This window comes from Rhincodon typus, chromosome 2 (assembly GCF_021869965.1).
Source record: "Rhincodon typus isolate 14 chromosome 2, sRhiTyp1.1, whole genome shotgun sequence".
Taxonomy (NCBI): Eukaryota; Metazoa; Chordata; class Chondrichthyes; order Orectolobiformes; family Rhincodontidae; genus Rhincodon; species Rhincodon typus.
Genome location: NC_063333.1, coordinates 135,905,918 through 135,927,679, shown reverse-complemented (window position 1 = coordinate 135,927,679; position 21,762 = coordinate 135,905,918). Strand labels below are relative to the sequence as shown.

General features: G+C 38.4%; 1 protein-coding gene across 4 annotated transcripts in view; it reads left to right on the top strand.

The window, feature by feature from the left end:
• Positions 1 to 21,762, top strand: part of LOC109928285 (GDP-mannose 4,6 dehydratase-like) — a 180,481-nt gene that overhangs the window by 65,926 nt on the left and 92,793 nt on the right. For 3 of the 4 annotated variants that reach the window (XM_048618489.1, XM_048618462.1, XM_048618479.1), the window contains exon 2: positions 20,024 to 20,142. In XM_048618489.1, coding sequence (XP_048474446.1) covers positions 20,027 to 20,142 — 116 coding nt within the window. In that variant the 5' untranslated portion in view covers positions 20,024 to 20,026. Of the gene's footprint in view, positions 1 to 19,837; positions 19,895 to 20,023; positions 20,143 to 21,762 lie in introns of those variants that run through there. The other variant, XM_048618471.1, reaches the window with a different exon arrangement.

Genomic DNA, 21,762 nt, shown 5'->3' with positions numbered 1-21,762 from the left:
CCCCCCCCCCCCCCCCCCCCCCCCCCCATCCACCAATGAGTTTGGTATAGTGGCTTTGAGATGAGGCACTCAATTGAGCATTAGTTTGCCCACTTAAGGTCCTCAGTTGACAGCGGGCTGGGAAGGCCGTCCATTGGATGGATATGGGTAGATGGATGCGTCATCTCTGCTGCCTTCCTGCCTTATTAAAGGACTCCACCACAATTCCTCCCTTGGCTTTTCAAATTCCCCATTATTATGAGCTTCTTGCCTCACAGGATGCCATCACACTGTGACACAGAGTTGAACCAATGAAAGGTTACTGGTGTAGAAATCTGCTCATATGGCACAAATTCTTTTGGCTACTAAGTGACCAACTATGTCACTAATATTTCAGGCAGGAAGTGTATGCACACACCTCTGTCATATCAGAAAAGGAAATTACAGTGGAAACAGAAGTGCCTGTCAGTAGCATTTTACATAAAGAACAATATAAATTATGGTCTTTTGCATTTTGGAGAGCTTTCTTTTGATTTTCAACTGGCACAGCACTCCTTTCATTGAGGTCAGCACATCACCCACAATCTGACAGGAAGGCCCTTTCATGACTGCTATTTAAAAACAACATGCAGTGCTTATGGGTTGGTTTTTGGGTTGATAATGCTGCTTACTGATTTGAGGGCGAAGACAACTTTGCTGATGTGTTGTTGCTCCTTGTGTCACAAATAGTTGTCAAACATGGATGGTGTCATAGGGCAAGGAAGACATTGCAGGGCAGGAGAAGCTGCCATAGTGTAAATGGTGCAAGGCAAAGGAGGAGGATATGGCAGCAGAGGTCAAATCTACAGTTTCGTTGGGAAGCATGACTTTTGTATCAAGTTTGCTGAGGAACAGCAGATGTGATCTGTCACTTCATCTGACATGTACCGAGATGGAGACAGTGGTGCTTGTGATTGTAGAAGTCACTATCACCCTCTACCTTGAGCTGTGTGCTCTTTCAGGCTGCCTATGCATCATCTTTCTTGCTCTGTCATCCGCATGATGTTTTTATCAATTGAAAGAGTTTACTCCCTGTACCTACAGCTAGTATGCTATCGCAGACAGTGTCTTCTGCTATCTCGCAGCAGTCAAAAGTGAGAGTACATTCTTCTTAAAAACTCTTGTCAAATTATTGCATTATATCCTGCAATGCAGCCATTTTATTGATACAGTGCTCCAAGTATTGATGTATCATGCTATCTCCTCTCACTACTTTCTGATTAAATACATGGAAGGCTTCCAATTTCCGTCAGCGAAGAAGGACTTCTTTTCTCTTCACTGCCTGCTCTGAGTCCTCCAATGCAGCATCAGAGTGCCTTACTACCCATTCTTCCTTCTTTAGCCATTCCTTAATAACACACAATGTCTGCAGCCAGAATTTCCAGCCTTAAAGGGTAGAAGTTACAATGTATATGTCTATAAAATTAAGAAGGTTTAAAATGACTGAAAAATTAGGCCACCTCCTAGTCAAAATCCTATAGGGAGCAGTATTTCTCTGACTCTTAATGTGTGTCTTACCTATAGTTTATTATTTATTTTCATAATGCCTCACTTTAACATGTGCTACTGACCTTTATGTGGTTTCTGACTTGGCTCTCTCTGATGGGCAGTGTTAGCTATCTGGGTTGACTATAACTGGGGTGGGTAGTCTGTGCACTGCCCTCTTCCATACCTACCTGCAATATGGTTTGTAGGCCAGAATGTGTGATACTCCTATGCCTTAAAGTGGCTGAATAAAAAAAAAAGCATTAGAAGAAGCCAGAGAAAATTTTGGCTTCACCCAGTACCATTGTGACAAAGACTAACTTCCCCCACTCCTTCCCCAGTCCCCTGTATATGTGAAATGGAAAGAAACATGATAACGTTAACACTAACAAAAAAGCAGAAGGGACAGAAACAAAAAAAATCTAGAAGCCTTCAATTGTTCCTCTCCGCTACTAATGTGTTTTGTTAAGTCAAAAGTTATTATTTGCAGATGACTTGGGTCAAGTTATACATTTTTACATATTTTGTATTTACGGATATTTATTGAGCTCGGCAACATGCTTGGAGGATTTTGACACAGAAACAAATTCTCTACTGCAGTTCACTGATGGGATTAACTTGGATCACCCACTTCTCCAACTTTAATGAAATTCTCTCCTGTATTTTCATGTTTGGATGAGAATCTAAACTTATCTCATGCTAATTTCGTTATACAGTGCCCTCTAGGGAGATTAGATAGGCCCAAGTCCTCCGTGAGGGAAACATACAGAGATGCAGTGAATTAAACATTCCTGAGAAATTGCAAAGCCACAGCCCCCAGAGAATTTAGACATAAACTGGCTCCAGACTAGCTGCCTGAGACCTTAGTCACCTTTTCATCACTTCTCTGACATAGTCACCAATCAAAGCTGGGTCTCATTGGTCAGTGGGGAAGGTAGCAACGGGGGAGGGGTGGAATGGGGTGGAATTCTGGGAGGTCTGCAGGTTTTCCAATAATTCAGCCAAGTTTATATGTTGTAAAGGCCAAGCCCTTGTCAAGAGTTATGGGGCATGAGAGACATTTCTGTCACAAATTATGGCAAGACATAATAAATTAATGTGATCATGATCATTATGGTATTGAGATCAAAGTTCCGAAAGTAGCACAAAATTGTGCAAAATAGTAATGAGTAAAGAGTAAAAGATACAATCCATGTAACTATAATAGCTTCATGAAGATCTTCTTGGTTTTAATGTCTTTCTTTAAAAAGAAAGGTAAAAGGATCACCTCCCAGTCAGAATACCAATGGAGCATTATTTCTAAATCATAACTATATATACGTGTGAATGTGACACATTTTTTTCAGAAGAAATGAGGAGAAGCAACATAAACTAAAGGGACATGTTAAAGATGGTTGTGAGAAACATGCACCCAGTTGTTGAAGGTGATACGTCAAGTTGAGAATGTAGTTAAAAAGAATATAGGATCCTTATAAACAGTGGCATAGACTACTAAATCAAGGAAGTTATGATGAACTTTTAAAATACACTGCTTCGACCTCAGCTTATTCTGCCCCTGCTCAACACTACTCTTGAAGAACGTTGTGAAATCTATAAAAAGAGTGCAAAAAAGATTTATGAGAATGGTTCCGGAGATGAGAGACTTCAGTTATATAGATAGATTGGAGAAGCTGGTACTGTACTCCTTTGAGAAGAAAAGATTATGAGAATACTTGATTGAAGTACTAAAAATCATGAGGATCGAGACAGAGTAGTTAGAGAAATATTGTTCACGTTGGCAGAAAGATTGAAAGCCAGAGGGGACAGAGTTAAAATGATTGGCGAGAATGGTAAAGGTGATATCAGGAAAGGTGTTTTTATGTGGTGTGTGGTTATGTTCTGGAATGCTTTGCCTGAAACAGCGGTAGAGGCAGATTCAAACTTAGCTATCAAGAATAAATTGGATAAGCACTTGAAGAGTAAAACGTTGCGGGACTAAGGAAAAAAAGGTGAGAAAATAGAACAAGCTGAGACATTCTCACAGGGAGCCAGCAAGGACTCGATGGACCAAATGGCCACCACCTGCACTATAACACAAATAGGCTAACAGTTCAAACCTAACTTACTTTAAGATATTGTACAAACGGCTGAAATGGACATATTCAGAATGGTTGAGGTTCCTTCTGTTTGAACTAGATCTCTTTATCTGTATAATCTGCGACGAAGGTGGGGATTTCTAAAGCACTGTGGTGTTGGACCTGGTACAGGCAGGCTTTAAAAGGTGTAGTCACAAAGGTGATCTTGAGATCCCAATGCCTTTGGGGCCGTTTTTAATTTGAAAGGCCCAGCAAGCAAGTTTGAATAGGGAAGACTCACAGCCAGTTAGCTGGCTGCTTAAAAAGCTTGTTAAGGAGCCTGATGTTCCCAACTGCAATTTTCAAAACCTTTCCAGAGGGCCAGACAACCTCACCAAATCCAACCAGAGCTGTCAGGTTTGCCACAGGGGCCTAAATAAATTTTATTGTCATTGCCTTTGAGTTCACATCTATAGGTAGCTAGTGCTGGCATAAATTGGCAGTCCTTGCTTTGCCATACAAGGCCTGTTCTAAGTGACAAGGCAGCTGCAGCCCCCAACGTGGCCACTGCCTATCTTTGCTGTTAGTGCCACGCAGGCAACTCCTGACTCCTTGAGCTCTGCATGGCTCTAATTGGAGGAGGTGTTCCTCCTGACCAGCTCAACCAATTATGTGTAAAATTCACAATGCAGATCAGGAGTGGGTCAAGACTCGGAATACATAAGGGTGTCTGGCTCCCAAACCCACAATGAAAATTTGGCCTCTTGTTTCTTTATTTTCTTTTCAGATGAAGTACATATATAAAACAATTGCAAATAAATAAATGTTGTTAAAGTCTTTTTTTTAATAAAAGAATATTTCATCTCCTTTAGCTATCCCAGTAGGGCAACAGCTATCATCAGTTATAATCAATATGTAAGTTTCCAATCTACATCACGCTGAACTGAATAAGATATGGCTATGAATAATAGTAACAATTTTATTTTTGCTCGTGCAGCAGTTAAATTGTGCTGGTCATTGTGTTTAAAAACCTTTGTTCACTGCCAGTTTTGAGTAATGTTGAGTTGGTGTCGTACAGTTTCAGTCATTAAGTAACTAAAATCATTCCTAAAGTTAATTACAGAATATGTGCTTCCAAGTACTTAATGATGCTCGGAAGATTATCTGCATGTTCTCATTTCCCTTTATCTGCTTCAGGCTCTTACCAAGGAGCTATGGCAACATTCCACCCTCCTGGGCCTCGCTGTTACTGACTGTTATTGCGCCTCCTAGATTTCTATTCTTGCTACTAATTTCTTTTGCTTATTTACAGTGGGAAGTACTTCTCTGAGTAATACAACTGAAAACTGACCTCATGAGGGATCCAAGAGTATTAGTTTGGCAGTTTGTTTTTTAATATTTTGTCTAATTTTAGTCTGACTGTATTTACTGCCTATCTAAGGTAGGTCTATTTGTTGACTTCTGATCGAAGGTCACAATTTCAAGCACAGACGTGTGTGGATTAATGCTGACAGTATTAAATGGGGACTAAATAAGCTTTTATTAGTGCTGAAACCCTGTAATAACACAGATACTGGCTGAACTCAGTTTTATAATTAACAGCATGAAGTCTACACTCGCCTCATTGCTTTAATTACAAAACCCTCTAGCAGTGTCTCTTCATTCTCCATAAAATAAACAGTTAACTAAGCAAGGAAGGTTCACTCTGCAGTTCCACACTAGCCTCCAGCTACCAGTTCTGCAAACTGACTTGAACACTTTTCACACTACTGTTTTAAAAGTAGACAGATTAATACTAACGAGTTAAAAGCCAGATCGTCAGTCAATACGCAGCACAGTGTGAGAAACTGTAGCAGGAGCTGAGTTGGATTCTGAAGGATCACCGCAAATGATTTATAAAGACGAAAGTGAACTCATGGGCTACATGAAGAGCATCTTAGCCTAATAATCAAGTGTGGGTGTCTACTTTTTATTGGTTTACATTTTATTCTAGTGGAATGTGTCTTGGAAAAGGATCAATTCAAGTTGCTGGATTTTTAAGTTCACGGTGACTTCTTTTCACAGCATTCTTCTGTTAAAGATTATTTTCTGAAATCTATTATTACGCTAAGAAAATAGTTGAGACATTTTTTAAAATGTCTCATGACTTAGCTTTTCTTTAGATGTGTGCCAGGTCTTTGGTGATTCCATCAAAAAGAGAGGTTGTATTGGCTCTGTTTTGAATTTGTCATGTAAAATGAAACCTCTTCCAGTATAAATTGAACAGATTTACTGTGATACATGCAACACCTCTGTTTAGATGGTGTCTTTGTTTTGACTTGTGGAAATTCTTCCTAAGGTCTCTATGGATCATTATATTGCCTCATCTTATACTTGCATTTCATGTAGATGGTTACAGACGTTATTTCTAGTTGTGTGTTGCTTGATATCGCAATGTAATTAAATTATTTGATCAAGTTGACAGTCTCTTTGGCTGCTCAAACAGGGAGAGAAACAATACTGTTACTTCATTATTATTAGTGTAATTTATAGAAACTTTCCAGTTTAAAAAATTGTACCAAGGGTAAATCTGTTTGGAAATAATTTAAAGTCTGTTCTATACAATCACAGTAAAATGCAACTTAATTTTAAGTTCCAAATAGCTAGGACTGGTTGACAGACTGCATAGGACCATTAGTAATTATCCCTCAAATTACATTGCTTATAAAAACATAATTAATTTAGTGATAGAAATATATTAAATAAGACAATCAGAAGAAAGTTTATATACCCCAGCGTTATTAAAGGGAGCTAGATCTAAAAAATAAAGTTATCCTTTTCGGCTGTCAAAGTAGACTATTGTGAATGTTTATCAGTAACTTATGCTGAACTTACTAAGGCCCTGGAGATGCTAAGGCACTTTTTTTGTACCATTGACATAATGGTGCTCTGGATTCAATTCATGTGTAAATCTTCTTTCATCATATTTGTAATTTAAGCTATAAATGTGCATTTTATTGTTCCTGAATATAAATTCACAATCATACTCAAGATTATCAGCAATGATTAAGATGCTGGCACAGTGGGGCTTAGGTAAGAGAGTACAGATTACTTTGTCTAAAGGAGTGGTAAGCATTTGAAAAAAAACAAAGAATTGCAGTGTAGCTATTTTTGAACAACCTTTTAATAACCCATTGATATACTTCTACACATTAGAACTTCATGAACATTTCTGTACACTAGAACTTCAAAATATTTCTGGACAATGTGAGAAACACCAGTACACTTTAGGACAAACCATGTTTTTAAAGTCAGTGACTCAGTATGGAGCACATAGATACTCCTTTCAAAGAGTCAGCAAATATACAGTGAAATGAAGATCCTCCATCTGCACTGTACGATTTTCATCATTATGAGTTGAAGTTTGCAAAAATGTGTAATTTTAGTCATTGAGTAAACTAAAAGGTACAATTCTTGTGGGAACAAACTACTGCAGATGCTGGAATCTCTACAGAAAACAACAAATGCTGGAGGTCACAGTGGGTCAGGAACCATCCATGGAGAGAGGGCAAGCTAATGTTTTGAATTTAAAGGGAGTTTTATAGGAGTAGAGAGACTTGGGGATGTGCGTACACAGTCATCGGAGGTGACAGGACAATTTGAGAAAGTTGTTAAAAAGACATGGGATCTTTGCTTTTATGTGCAGATGATTTGGCAGTTTTTTGTTGTTGAAGTGAAAAAGGTGCTAGATGGGTGATCTGTTAGTAAGATATGCCTGTTTGAAAGCCTTACGTTAGCATTTAACAATTAGACTATAAGAATGTAAGAGCAGACGTAGGCCATTCAGTCCATCGAGTCTGCTCTGCCATTCAGTGAGATCATACCTGATCTGATAATCCTGAACTCCACTTTTCCACTCCACATAATTCTTAATTCCCTTACTGATTACAAAAAAAAGGCTATCTCAGCCTTTAATATACTGAATGACTCAGCCTCCACTACTACTCATCTGCAGTACAGAGTTCCACAGATTCCATATCCTCAGAGAATAAATTCCTCCTCATCTCTGTTCTGTATTGACAACCTGTTATTCTAGCCTTGGCTTTTCTACAAGGGGAAACAATCCTTCCATAGGTACCCTGTCAAGCCATTTATATCGCAATAGGGTGACCTTTTATTCTTCTACACTCCAATGAGCAGTCATAAGAAAATCCCTCCTTGCCCAGGTTCAGCCTAGTGAACATTCTCTGGACTACACCCAATGACTGAGTATCTTTACAAAGAAATAGGGGACCAAAACTGTGCACATTACTTTAGGTATGGTCTAACTGTTGCCTTGTACACTTTCAACAAGACGTACATACTTTTATACACGACTCCTTTTGAAATGAAGACTGACATTCCATCTGCTTTCTACATTAGATGCTTGCTTTTTTGCTTTATGCATGAAAAATATCCCTTTATTCTGTAGTTTTCTGCAATCTTTCTCTATTTTAATAATCTTCAGCTCCTCTATTCTTCCTGGTCAAGTGCATAACCTCACATTTTACCATACTATGTTTCATCTGCTAAAATTTTGCCCACTTACATATCCTGTCGATATCCCCCTGTTGACTCTTTGAGTCATCCTTACTACTTGTCTTCCCACCTATTTAAATATCATCCACAAAATTAATGATAGTACATTCACTTCCTTCATCCAAGTTATTAATATATATTGTAAATGATTGAGGCTCCGGCACAGATCCCTATGGCAATCCATGGGTGCCCCCGTTATACTAACTTCTGTCTTCAATTAATTAGCCAAACCTCTGTCCATGCTAATATACTGTCCCAACACCATTTTATATCATAGTTTAACATGCCATACCTTATCAAACACCTTTTGGAAATGCAAATATATTAGATCTGTTGGTTATCCTTTGTCTATCCTACTTACTACCTCTTAGAAAGAATTCTGATAAATTTGTCAGGCATAGTTTCGTGAAGATATGCTAATTCTGGTTATGTTATGTATTCCTAAATGTTCTGTTATTCCATTGTTTATAATAAACTGTAATATTTTACCAATAACAAATGTTAAGTTATATCTAGCCTGTGATTACCTGTTTTTGTCTCCTTCCCTTTTTGAATAAGTATGTTACATTGGCAGATTTCGAATCCTCTGGGATTGTTCCAGAATCTAAGGATTCTTGAAAGATAACTGCCAGTGCTCTCAATATCTCTGCAGTTGCTTCCTTTGATAGCCTAGGATGCAACTCATCATGTCCAGGAAACCTATTGACTGTTAGCCCCATTAGTTTCCCTAGTATATTTTCTCTAGTGAAAGTTATTGTATTTATTCACCACCGCCCCCCTCAGCCCTTCTTGGATTACAATCAGTGTCTTCTACCATAAAGACTGATTCGAAGTATGTATTCAGCTCCTCTTCCATTTCCTGGTTCCCCATTATTTTTCCCTCATTTTCTACAGGCCCATGTTCACTTTGGCTTCTTTCTTCCTTTTTTATACATTTGAAGAATCTCTTCTGGTCCACTTTGATATTAATTACTAGTTTAACCTCCAAGTTTATTTTCTCCCTTTTCAAACATCTTTTATTCATTCTTAAAACTTTCCCAATTCTCTGGCTGACCACTAATCTTTGCCACACTGCATGTTTTTTTTCTTTCAATTTGATACTTTCCTCAACATCCTGGGTTAACCATGTTTAGCTTATTCCCTTCCTAGTATCCTTCTTCCTTGCTGGAACATATCTGTTCTGAGGCATGAATTAATTTCTGAAATGTCAGCCATTGTTCCTCATCTGCCTTTTCTGCTAAACTCTTTCCCAGGCCACTCCATCAATTCTGTCCCTATATCTTAGTAATTACTCTTATTTAAACTTAGTGCTGTTTTTTTCCAACCCAAGTTCCTCCCTCTCAAACTGAATGCTAAACTCTCCCATGTTGTGGTCACTGTTTTCTTGGGAAGCTTTTACTCTGAGATCACTTGTTAAATCTGCCGCACTAACGTTACCAATTTAAAAATAGCCTGATCCATGGTTGAATCCAAAGCATATTATTCTAGCAATCTATCTCGAATGCACCCTATGAATTCTTCTTCCTGGCTACCGCTACATGAAGGTTAAAGTTACCCATGATTACCACTCCATTTCTTGCATGCCTCATTATTTCCTGATTTCTTTTCTGTCCTATATTGTAGCTACTGTTTGGGTGCCTATTCACTACTATTCTCAGTGCCTTCTTTCTCTTGTTATTTCTTACCACCACCGATGTAGATTCTACATCTTCTGAACTAAAATCATTCCTTTCTATCATACTTATTCCATCTTGTATGAACAAAGTTTCCTCACTACTCTTTCCTTCCTACCTACCCTTTTGAAAAAATCACATACCCTGAATATTTACTTCCCAGCTTTGATCTCCTTGTGACCATATCTTTGCAATGGCTATTAGATCATACCAATAATGTCTATTTGTGAAGTTAATTTATTTATTTTGTTTGAATGCTCTGTGCATTCAAGTAAAAATAAATTTTGCTTTTTACCATTTTCTCCACCTTTGATTCTATTTGCTGCTTTTCCATGCTTATACACTCTGTCCCTTCCCGTTCGACTCTGGGTATCCAAATAACTGCCCTGCAATGCTGCCAAATGCTTTTAATTTCTAGGTGTATGTTTCCCTCTCCTAAACCATCTCCAACCTCAATTAGCTTTAGGAGGGAGGGTGTGGGAGAGGGCTTACAAAGCCAAAGGATATGGCAGCATTACAGGGCAGTTGTTTGGATAATGATACCAAGAAAGGGACAGGAAGGGACAGAGAGTTCTAGTATAAATGTTAATTGGCTGTTGGTTAAGTCTTTAAAACTGCCCCACAAAAACTCCTCTATATGGTTTCAAAACTTTTTTTCAAATCTTTAGAGCAATTGAACAGTGAAAGGTGCTATCCCGTTCAGCAGCCATCAAGATCCTCAGGTATTACTTGTCTATTCCTATTTGACAGTTCCTGTTAGGAAATTGTGGTCCTAATTGCTGATTCCCATCATTTGAACTTGCCTGGAGGTCACCTGCAGGTTAGCACTTGTGTGCAGATTAGAAGCAATTTGCATCAAGCAGTGCTCTAAAAACTCACTTCCAGTAAAGGTATGAAGTAAGCTGGCTGACATAATATGGTAGGTTTCCAAATGGTTCAAAAGCCAAGGATGAGGAAACATGGATTCTGCAACACAGCACTGGAGATTCTGAAGGAAATCTAGTGGAAGAGAGATGCACCATACTTGCAAAGATTTTTGAGTAGATTTGTAGCTCAGGTTGTGGATGCTGTAGGTTTGCTTGCCGAGCTGGTTCGTTAGTTCACAGACGTTTCATTACCCTGCGGGGGTAATACCCTGATGATGTTACCCAGCAGGGTAACAAAACGTCTGCAAACTAACGAACCAGCTTGGCGAGCGAACCAACCACAGCATATTCGCAAAGAGGCTAGAATTTATGTCACCCTCTTCTTCCCCCTTTCCTGCAGCAGTGGGTGTTGCTCTGCCTGGCCTTATGTCCTATTCACATTCCTCTTACAGACCAACGGGACCTCTGCAAAGATAATGGTAATTAAGCACTCCCTTTCGTCTGATGACTCCAGTTACAAAGTGTACCACAGCACTTATCTTTTTTAGATGCAATCCTCAGAGAATTTCTTGGATAAATGCTGATAAATGTTGACAATTGTTAACATTGTTCTCTGAAAACCTCACTGTAAAGCTTAACACCAAATCTCTGCGGCTTTTGAAATGAGTGCCAATAAGCAATTTAAGACGCAGTCATCCTCTTGACTGTCCACCAATATGCCTTTCCCTACATGTGCTTCACCTCCTTTGTTGAAATGATATCTGGTACAAGACATGAGTGGAACTAAAATTGTAGCTCAAATTCCCATGCAACTTGGAGGATCTTCAAAAATTGTTGCCATGGAGTACACAAACAAAGAAATTTTTGGGAACTTTTCATAATGGTTGACTCTAGCTGCATTATTGTGTCAAATTCAGACCATTGCTCTTTAACGGGGTCTTAGATTGAGTGCAGAGGTTATTTACTAGAATGGTACCAGAGATGAAAGACTGCAATTAAATGGAAGAGACTGAAAAATCTGGAATTCCTTTCCTCAGAACAGAAAGGATTAAGATAAGATTTGATAAGAGATGTTCAAACCCATGAGCTGATTTGATCAAATAAGTAAGAAGAAATGTTACCAATGGCAGAAAGATCGGTAACTAAAATACACAAACGGAAGGTAACTGGTTAAAGAACCAGAGGCAACCTGAGGTGGGAAGCAAGTTATGCAGTGAGTTGGTATGGTATTGAGTGCAGTAACTAGAAAGATTATGCAAGCACATTCCATTCTAACTTTTGAAAAGGAAGTGGATAAATGCTAGAAATGGAATAAAAAATTGCACAGCCATGGAGAAAGAGCTGGAGAACAGAATTAATTAGAGATAACACGGTGTAGAGCTGGATGAACACAGCAGGCCAAGCAGCATCAGAGGAGCAGGAAGGCTGACGTTTCGGGTCAAGAGGACCAGCATAGGCACAGCGGCTGAATACAATCCTTACGCACTGAATGATTCTATAAAATGCTTTTTGTGGCTGGCATTTGCTTCGGAGCTGCCCCTGTTTCATCACCACAACTGCAGTGTTTGAGCAGGAGCAGTTTGGAAGAACCTTCCTCTTCTCTTCTTTCCACCCTCCATGCCTCCTAATATTCATATTTTATAATTAATCATTTGTGGAGAAATCAAAGGGGGTGGTTGGTGACCGACTATGCAAAGATACAATGAAAAACACTAGAATCTCTGTTGCGAGATACTTGCATTTGGCCATCTGTATTGCATTGAGAATGGCATTTTTCTGACAAAAGGTGCATTAATATTTGAATATAAAGAACTTAAAATTGACCAACAAGCCAAGCACTGGAATAATTACACAATTTATCACTGATACAAGTGCAAGCTTTGTGAAAAGACAAAGGTGCACTTGAAGTAGCAGTGTCGAATGTCATGTGACACTGAGTGTGAGCAGGAAGGTGGGAATAAGTGAACTTTTGCCTCCATTGTGCAGCCCATCAGAGAATAAATGGACCAAATCAACTGAGCAGATGTGTAAGGATGTGGAAGGTTGAATACCTTTCACACAGAGGCTTTTGTGTTCTGGGCATGATCTGGCATTATGATGGGATGCAATAGGCCTCAGCTTTGCAGCAATTACTAAGCCATTATCACGCTACAACACAAGATCGTTTTTCTTCTGATTTGGCCTGTCACCTGTTCTTCATTTACCAGTCAATAACCATTAATTATCCTCTGTAGAAGTTTAAACAAAGCGTCCGTCCTGTTAAAACCAGTAAACCATTCAGTAATGATAAATAAACTGAAAACTGTGGGAGCACCCCCCACCCCCTCCACCAGCACCATTTAATGCCTGAAGTCCTAGATGATGGGAACTACTAAAGGAAATACCTAGAAATTGGAAGGTCAAGGGCCTGATGAGGTCAAATTCTAGCCTGCAGAAGTAGAAAAATCAGAATTCTTATTGCAGCCATTAAGTAACTTGTAGATTTGTCATCTGCAGGCAGAATGCACACATTGTCCAGTTTTTCAAGTCTACACAATTACAAAGATTTTAAATACTGACATTAATTAAAACTACTTACATTTTTTAAAGAATATATTTATTTTGAAAACAGAATGATTGCCAGCATAAAATTTAACAGTCTTACTCATCATGTTGCTCTCATTATTATTTGTTTTTATAGTTTTGTCTTTTTTGACTACTGAAGGTATTATTAACTCACATTGGGATTTGGATCGAAAGACACTGGCAGCAAACCAGTACCTTACCTACATTAACATTCTTGATATGAGCCTTAACAGTAACTATTGGCACGTAACTTGGTAATGCAGGCCATGACAACGAAATACAATTCAACCACGTTGTAATATTAGCTGAATCTCAGTGGTAGCGCTTGTGTCTCTAAGTCAGAAGGTTGTAAGTTCAATTCCCATGCAAGATGCTTCAGCAAAAAATTCAGGCCATCCGTGCTCAATGAGTGTTTGATGTATTTGTGTTGATATTTCTGTCTATTGTAACAATGTAATTCATTTCATATTTCAAGTACCTATGTTGATGTGTGAAAATCCAGAACTACTGCATAATAACACACTCATAAAGTAAAGGTCTGTGAATTTTATATATGAATGTATATTTTGGGTAAATTAAATTGGGTATTGTAAACTAATATTAAATTTACATTTTGACTATTGAAATGGTGATGCATGTTGATAGTTCAAGAGAATATCCATCCAATTAACTAGTTTTAGCTGATAATAAAATTGGCTGTTTGTGGACAATACAAAATTTGGGAGCATTGTGAGGACAACAGTGTAGAACTTCAAAAGGACATTGACAAATCGGTGGAGTAGGTAGACAGGTCGCAAATGAAGTTCAATGCAGAGAAGTGTGAGGTGATATATTTCAGTGCAAAGGGTACAGAGCGACAGTATGATATAATGGGTGCAATTCTAACTGGTGTGCAAGAGCAGCGAGGCAATGAAAGTGACAGGACAGGCAGAGATACCATTTAATAAGCCAAACAGTATTCTAGCTTCATTAATAGTGACATAAAGTACAAGAGCAAGGAGATTATGCTGGACTTAGAAAGAACAATATCTGGACCCCAGCTGGGGTATTAAGCTTCGTTAATAGGGACATAAAGTACAAGAGCAAGGAGGTTATGCTGGACTTAGAAAGAACAATATCTGGACCCCACCTGGGGTATTATGTACAGTTCTGGGGAATGCCACTTCAGAAAACGTGAACGCTTTGGAAGAAATGCAGAAGAGGTTCACAAGAAGGATTCCAGGGCTGAGAAACTTCAATTTTATGAGAATAGATAAGAGGATTTAGGACCGTTTTTCTTGGAAAGAAGAAGGGTAAGAGGAGATCTGACAGAAGTTTCTAAAATCATGATGAGTCTAGACAGAGTGGATAGGAAGAAACTGTTCCCACTTGCAACAGGATCACGAACCAATAGGCACAGTTTTAAAGTGTTTTGCAAAAGAACAAATGCAAGATGAGAAAAACTGTTTTAGGGCATGTACCATCTGGAAATGTGATGGCAGGTTCGATTGAGACATTTAAGAAGGCGTTATTGAAATGGAAACAATGTGCAGTGTTACATGAAAAAGCATAAGTTTGACTCTATTACAAAATGCTTAGGGAGCTGGTACAGACATGCTGGGCTGAATGGCCTCCTTCTGCACCAGCTGTCATAACTGTCTGCATCCATTCTCTGGTTGTCCTGTGCCAGGGCCATCTATGATTTGCGCTGCAGACTGATTGCAAGTATATGAAATACAATTTGAACTTCTACGGGTAATCACAAGACATTGGTGGATGATCTTCAACTGGAATTAACAAGTAGCTTGGTTTGTTGGAAAAATCGTAGAGCAACAAAGAAATTTGTGATTATTCTTTCTTGGATCATGAAACAGAGAAAAACATCTGAAGGGTTTTTCATTTTTTTTAAATCCTTCTAGTTTGTAACTGTGTTGTACAAGAAGATTGGGATCTATGAAATACATTGTTTCAAAATGTGTTAGACACAAAAATTTACTTTTGCAATGCACTATTTTGAAAGCTTCACACACATTGAAAAACAAATCCTCATATTTAAAAAGTATTATTTAACGTTAACTTTTCTTTTAATGGTTTTTCATTTCAGGTATTTCTGTGTGCTGCAACAGAAATGCTTGAATGAATTGTTGCATCAGAAGTGTGGAAATATGAAATATATTGTAACACTTATGGCAATCTTGTATGTGACAAATGAAGGATAATTGCAATGAACAGTAAGCTTATATCCCATAAGTGAATTGACCTCATAATTCACAAGTCACAAAATCATAAGTTGGTTAAGTGTTTTCAACAAAGATTTATCACAGCGGTTGCATGGTGTTATCTATGTCTCTGATTGAGACTGACTAAATAATTCCGTGAGGAATAGGGGAAGAACCTTTGGCTTTGGTGTAGTTCTTGCCTAATTCAGTATTTCTTGTGGATTTCAGAATCTTATAAAATTTCTAAGTCATTCATTGGAACTCATCTGTAAAGATCAAATATATTTTAAAAGCAAGTGTTACGTTTGATTCTATGACTAGGTTTCTGTCAGTCCGATGAGACCCAGGATCGTAGTGAGATCCCAGACCAAAGGCAAGGTGGAGGTTGAGGAAGAGAGAGGTAATTGACTTGGAGAGAAGGGCAATGGGTAGCTTTTAATGGCCAGCCCCCAATGCTGAGCCCCTTGATCAGCTACAGATGGCCTGACAATGAGGGATTCCCCAGGAAGTGCACTGGCTAAGCCAACAGTTCACTGAGCGGCCCTCTGAGAATGCAGGAATGTGATGCAGCATCCTTTATGTCCCTGATCTACCAATAAGTTGCAGTGAGCTCAGCAGTAGTGGTGTCACTTGCTTCATTTGTGGACCTAACTGACATCCTTAGCAATGGCTAAGAATCCCATATCAGCCCTTTCTGTCCCTGAATTCAGTGGGTTGGGGGTTGGGGGGGAATGGCTTGCTTGCTCCAATTGTGCTGAGCACAGTGTTCCAGACCATATAGGAACACAACCCCCCTCCCTCCCCCCACTCTCCCAGACTACTCCAAGATGCGGAACCTAATCTTGAGCAGCAGTATCATCTGCTCCACCATGGCCCTGGCCTCAGCATGTGAACAGCTGAGTGAGCAACATATTACATCAAAAAAGGTGAACACCCTTCCCATCCCAGACCTGCCTCAATCATTCCATTTTCCATTGTATTCTTTTAAGTCCATTGTCATACTTGCATGCCTTATAATGTGGCAATGGCCATTGTTTTGAGGATGACATCTATACAGGGTTGTGAGTTTTTGCTATGCTCTTCATGAGACTGAAAAGGCCAGTTCTCAACCTGTAGATCTTTGGTCAAATGGGCAAGGAGTTCCAAAGATAGTGGGATCCTGAGTGCAATATTCTTTCCTATCAACAGGTAGTGCAGAAGGTGAATGTTTAACGTAATGGATGATGTGCCAATCAAGTGAGTTGGTTTGGTCTGGAGAGTGTTGAGCTTCGTGAGTATTGTTGAAATTATGGGTATCCAGACAAATGAGGCTGAATCTTAGGTATTTTTAGCTAAACGCTGGTAGCATCCAAGTTTTTGGAAGGATTTTTGCTGTGAGGCTTAACGAAATTTCTTGCTGTATCTCACCAAACTCACTTTATTGACTACTTATCCTGCCCCTATGGTGTCCCACTCATACAATTCTAGCCCCTTCTGTTACATGGTGTTCCCAGAACAATTGCTGGGATATTCCACAATGGCATCCCTGGCACTGGTGCCATCTTCAAATGGCTGTTGTGTGCCTGTCAAGTACTGAGAGTCTAGAGCTGTCTGTACAGCTTCTGACGTTTGCCTCAGGCGTGGCAGACAAGAAATGAGTGTGTTCTCATGGTTGGGATATTGACTACAAAAGTTGCGTGGCAGTTGTGTAAGACTTCAGTTAGGCCACATTTGGAGTATTGTGTGGAGTTCTGTCGCCACACTATAGGAAAGATGTGGAGAACTTGGAGAGGGTACGAAAGAGGTTTACTGGGATGTTGCTTGTATTGGAGTGTATTAGCTATAAGGAGAGATTGGACAAATGTGGATTGTTTTCACTAGAGCGTCGGAGGCTAAGAAGCGACCTGACAGAAGTATATAAAATTATGAGAGGCATGGATAGGGTAGATAGTCAGTGTCTTTTTTTCCTAGGGTAGAAATATCCCTAGTATTAACTAGGGGACATAGACTTAAGGTGAGGAGGGTAAGTTTAAAAGAGATATGTGAGAAAGATTTTTACGCCGAGGGTAGTAGGTGCCTGGAATGCACTGCCAGCACAGATGGTAGAAGCAAAACATTAGCAATGTTAAGAGGCATTTCGACATATAACAGGCAGGGAATAGAGGGATATGAACTATGTGCAGGCAGATGGGATTAGTTTAGAATGGCATCATGGTTGCCACTCTATGGGGCGAAGGGGCCTGTTCCTGTACTGTATGTACTGTTCTTTGTTTGATTCCCAAAAGGCAGCACCACTTGTTTAATGCCAAGGACCCAGTTCTTTCATAAATAATTCCAGGGATCATATCTCCAATGCCCACCTTAGAAGTTCATTCAATGTATTAATCATCCTTTGTATGAAAAGTAACTTCCAAACATTAGTCCTAAATTTGCCTTTTACCACAGTATTGAAAAAAATTACGTGCACTTTCAAGCAGATTTCATGTTCTCATAACATCCTGAAGCATTTGAATATCATCGACTAAAATCTGTACAATTCTTTCAAGTTCTTCCTTAGCTATTTAAAACCCAAACATAGAATACTTGTGTAAATGAGTTTGCTCTCATCCAATTTATTCCCTGTGTTTTATTTTTGTAATATATTGATTTTTTTCAGATTTTAGACATTTTTAACAATTGAACAACCAGAGACCTTTGAATAACTTGTGCTCCTGGAAGGTTTAGTATTTCTTGTATGACCCAAACGTCTACATTTTATTTTAAGGTGTAACTCTAAAATATTTCTGCTTTTTTTCTTGGCAAATGTACAGGTCAGGATAACCTAGCTATGGAGTAATAATAGAAATTAAGATAATCTATGATTCTGAGTTCCAGTTGGCAGTAATTGATAATATGTCAACCTACAAGTTTCATTGTGCAAATCTAGAATTTTACTTCAGTTATTGCAATTTTTTTTTGCAATTATTTACCCCAAATTACCTATACAGGAAATGAAAAGAAGGCAGAGAATTTTTATAAAAAAAGCAAAAGTAGTTTTGGGCACTGAATGTTAGAAAACTGAAAGGTACCTTTTATACAGAAATAAACAAAAAATACAGCATATACAAAGCAGTATTTTGTTGCATATTTGGCACATGAATATTGGTTACTCACTTCATTTTTGGGGTTTGGGGTAAGGCCCATATGTGAAGTATTAAAAAGTACAGTTATACCTGAAACTTTTTCTAGCAAGACCGCTTTTTCAGTGGTGAAGAGTGTTTGCAGGAAGCCCCTGTAGTCTGCTTTGTCTGCAAAATAGTACAAGGCTACCTGCAATATTGCTCAATGAAGGACTTGAGGGCGATTGCATGGTTCTGGGACCTCAGTTTGTATCAGCTTTGACCAGTTACCTCATTTTCTCTTCCTCTTTCCTTCACAATATGCCTACAATTAGTCACAGTAAAATGAAATTTTTGATGTGATTTGATTTATTATTGTCACATGTACTGAGATACAGTGAAAAGTATTGTATTGTGTGTTAACCGCACAAATCAGGCCTTGCATAAGAGCATCAGGGTACTAGAACAGAATGCAGAATATAGTGTTACAGCTACCGAGAAAGATCAATTTGAATATATGAAAGGTCCATTCGTAAGTCTGATAACAGCGGGGAAGAAGCTGTTCTTGAATCAATTGGTAAGTGTTTCAAACTTTTGTATCTTCGCCGATGGAAGAAGGTAAAAGAGAGTATAACCGGGTTGGGAAGGATCTTTGAGTATGTTGGCTGCTTTCCCGAGGCAGGGGGAAGTGTAGACAGAGTCACTGGAGAGAAGGCTGGTTTTTGGGCTGCATTCACAGCTCTCTAATTTCTTGCGGTCTTGGGCACAGCAGTTGCCATACCAAGCTGTGATGCACCCGGATAGGATGCTTTCTATGGTACATCTATAAAAATTGGTAAGAGTCATTGTGGACATGCCGAATTTCCTTAGCCTTCTGAGGAATAGAAGTGTTGATGTGCTTTCTTGACTGTTGTGTTGATACGGATGGACCCCTTGTTGAATATTTACTGCTAAGAACTTGAAGGTCTTGACCACCTCCACCTCAGCACCGTTGATACAGATAGGCATGTCCTCCACTCCGCTTCCTGATATCATTGACCAACACCTTTGTTTTGCTGACATTGAGGGAGAGATTGTTGTCTTTATCATCATTTCACGAAGGTGTCTGTCTTCTTCCTGTATTCTATCTCGTCATTGAGTGAGATCAGATCCACAATGGTGGTGAAATCAGCAAATTAGTAAATGGAGTTCAAGCTGAATTTGGCCACACAGTTGTGAGTGTGATTGCGATTGAGATTGCGATTTAAATCGAGATGAGTTTAAATCTTTCAGTGTTGGCAAGTCAAATGCAATGCATATGCTCGTGGCCAAGAATCAATCATACTGTGGTGATATCTATCAGATTTGGCATCCCTGTATATGTCTGTCACAGACACTTCTTTAAATGGAGTCCAATTTTTGGTATGTACAAATTATATGTCGACTGCCTGTTCATGTGAAGTACTGTGATCTTAATCTGAAAACATGAATTAAGACTTTGCTAAGGCCATTATGGATGATTCACTCCTGTCTTTTCTCACCTATTACCAGGCAATGTGGTTAATGGTGCAACAGGATGAACCAGAGGATTTTATCATAGCTACAGGAGAGGTGCACAGTGTTCGAGAATTTGTTGAAAAAGCCTTCAAATACATTGAGAAAACCATTGTGTGAGTATGAAAATGTGCTAAAAACAGCTTGAATCATAGATGCAGGTCTACTGTATTTCTAATTTGATCTTTTTACAGGTGAATAGCTCATAATTTATTGTGAGTTGCCAAATAACTCTAAAATTGCTCACAGTTTATACATGTTGAAAAGCTACGTAGAAGTGGAATGAATGAAAATTTTAAGTATTTAACATGATTAAGTAGAGTCTACAAAATGGTCTTTACATCACCTAAAAGGACAAGTCAGTGACAGTTCTTTAAATAAGTAGGATACATTTATAATTGTTTGGATTATAATTCAATGTTGGATCCATTTACATTTGTGTTAACAGGAAGAGAACCTCGTTTGGTTGCAATAAAGTTCATGTAATACATGTTTTACATTGGCGCAGTAATCTTAATATAACATCAAAGTCCCTAAAATACATCTTTTCCTTGGATTTGGTGTCTGTTTGCTTGGTGTTAATGTTTGTTTCTAATTTTTTTAAATGCAGTTCACATGACAAAAATCATTGTAATACCATACAAATCAAGAATACATTATTCAAAAGTAAAAGCAAAAATATTCCACACATACTTCCTCTGATTTATTCTTTTTAGAGAATTGTATTCAAAATTGACTAATAGTTATCCTGTCATTCCTGTGCAGTCTGGGGTGTCATGTTTTTAAGTATGAGGCAGCCGTATATTTAAGCTATTAAAAATGCTATCATGTGTTGTATTAGGCAATTGAGTACGGTCATTCAGAGTGAAAGATGACCATTAAGTCAAGTCCTTCAGTTGAACTCCTTGCATTCGATTTCCAGTGCATGGTGAGGGTCTTTATTGTTTTTCATTCATAGGTTCTTAACAAAAAAAATTAAGTTTCACGTTTGTTTTTACTTTGAAGAAAATACTTGGAGTATAAGAGCAGCAGCAGATTTATTTGCATTTGTCTCATCGGTACTAGTTAAAATGTTTTGTTGTCACTGTTGAGATATAAAGACTATGAAGAATTAAAAAGTTAGTTTCCCATTCCATAAAGTAAAGTGCTGTGAGTCTATATTCTATTCTATATATTTCAACCATAATTTTAGATGTGGGCACATTGCTTACTTTCAAGTCATTCCGTCTGTATATCACGACTCGTTCATCAACACCAATGTTCCCTGGGCTCCTCTGCTTGTAAAAGGAGAAAAAATTTGACCTAGATAAACCTCAAAAGCACACTGCAAATATTTTGATTATTTTTAAATATGTGTGGATAGTATATATGTACATGACTGTTTAGCAGTTATGGAATGATAACTACTTGTATCACAATACAGCAATTGTGCAATTTCACTTAAATTTATGTTGACGCCTAATAAAAGAAAACAGTGCATCATTAACACTAACGTTCAAAGTTTAGTGTGTGCACTCATAAATCTTTGCTTGTTCAGTAGAAAAACAGATAATTATCATTTATTTCCATCGCATTGAAACTTGTTTAGTTTCAGTTATGGTTGAGTTATTCACATGGGTTGGCTCCCCACTTTTGCAATGCAGCAATTGGTTTCATTATTTTCACAACAAAATTGTTATTCTACATTTTTCCAGATTGACAATTTCTGTCACTGAAACAATAAAGCTATTTTGGCA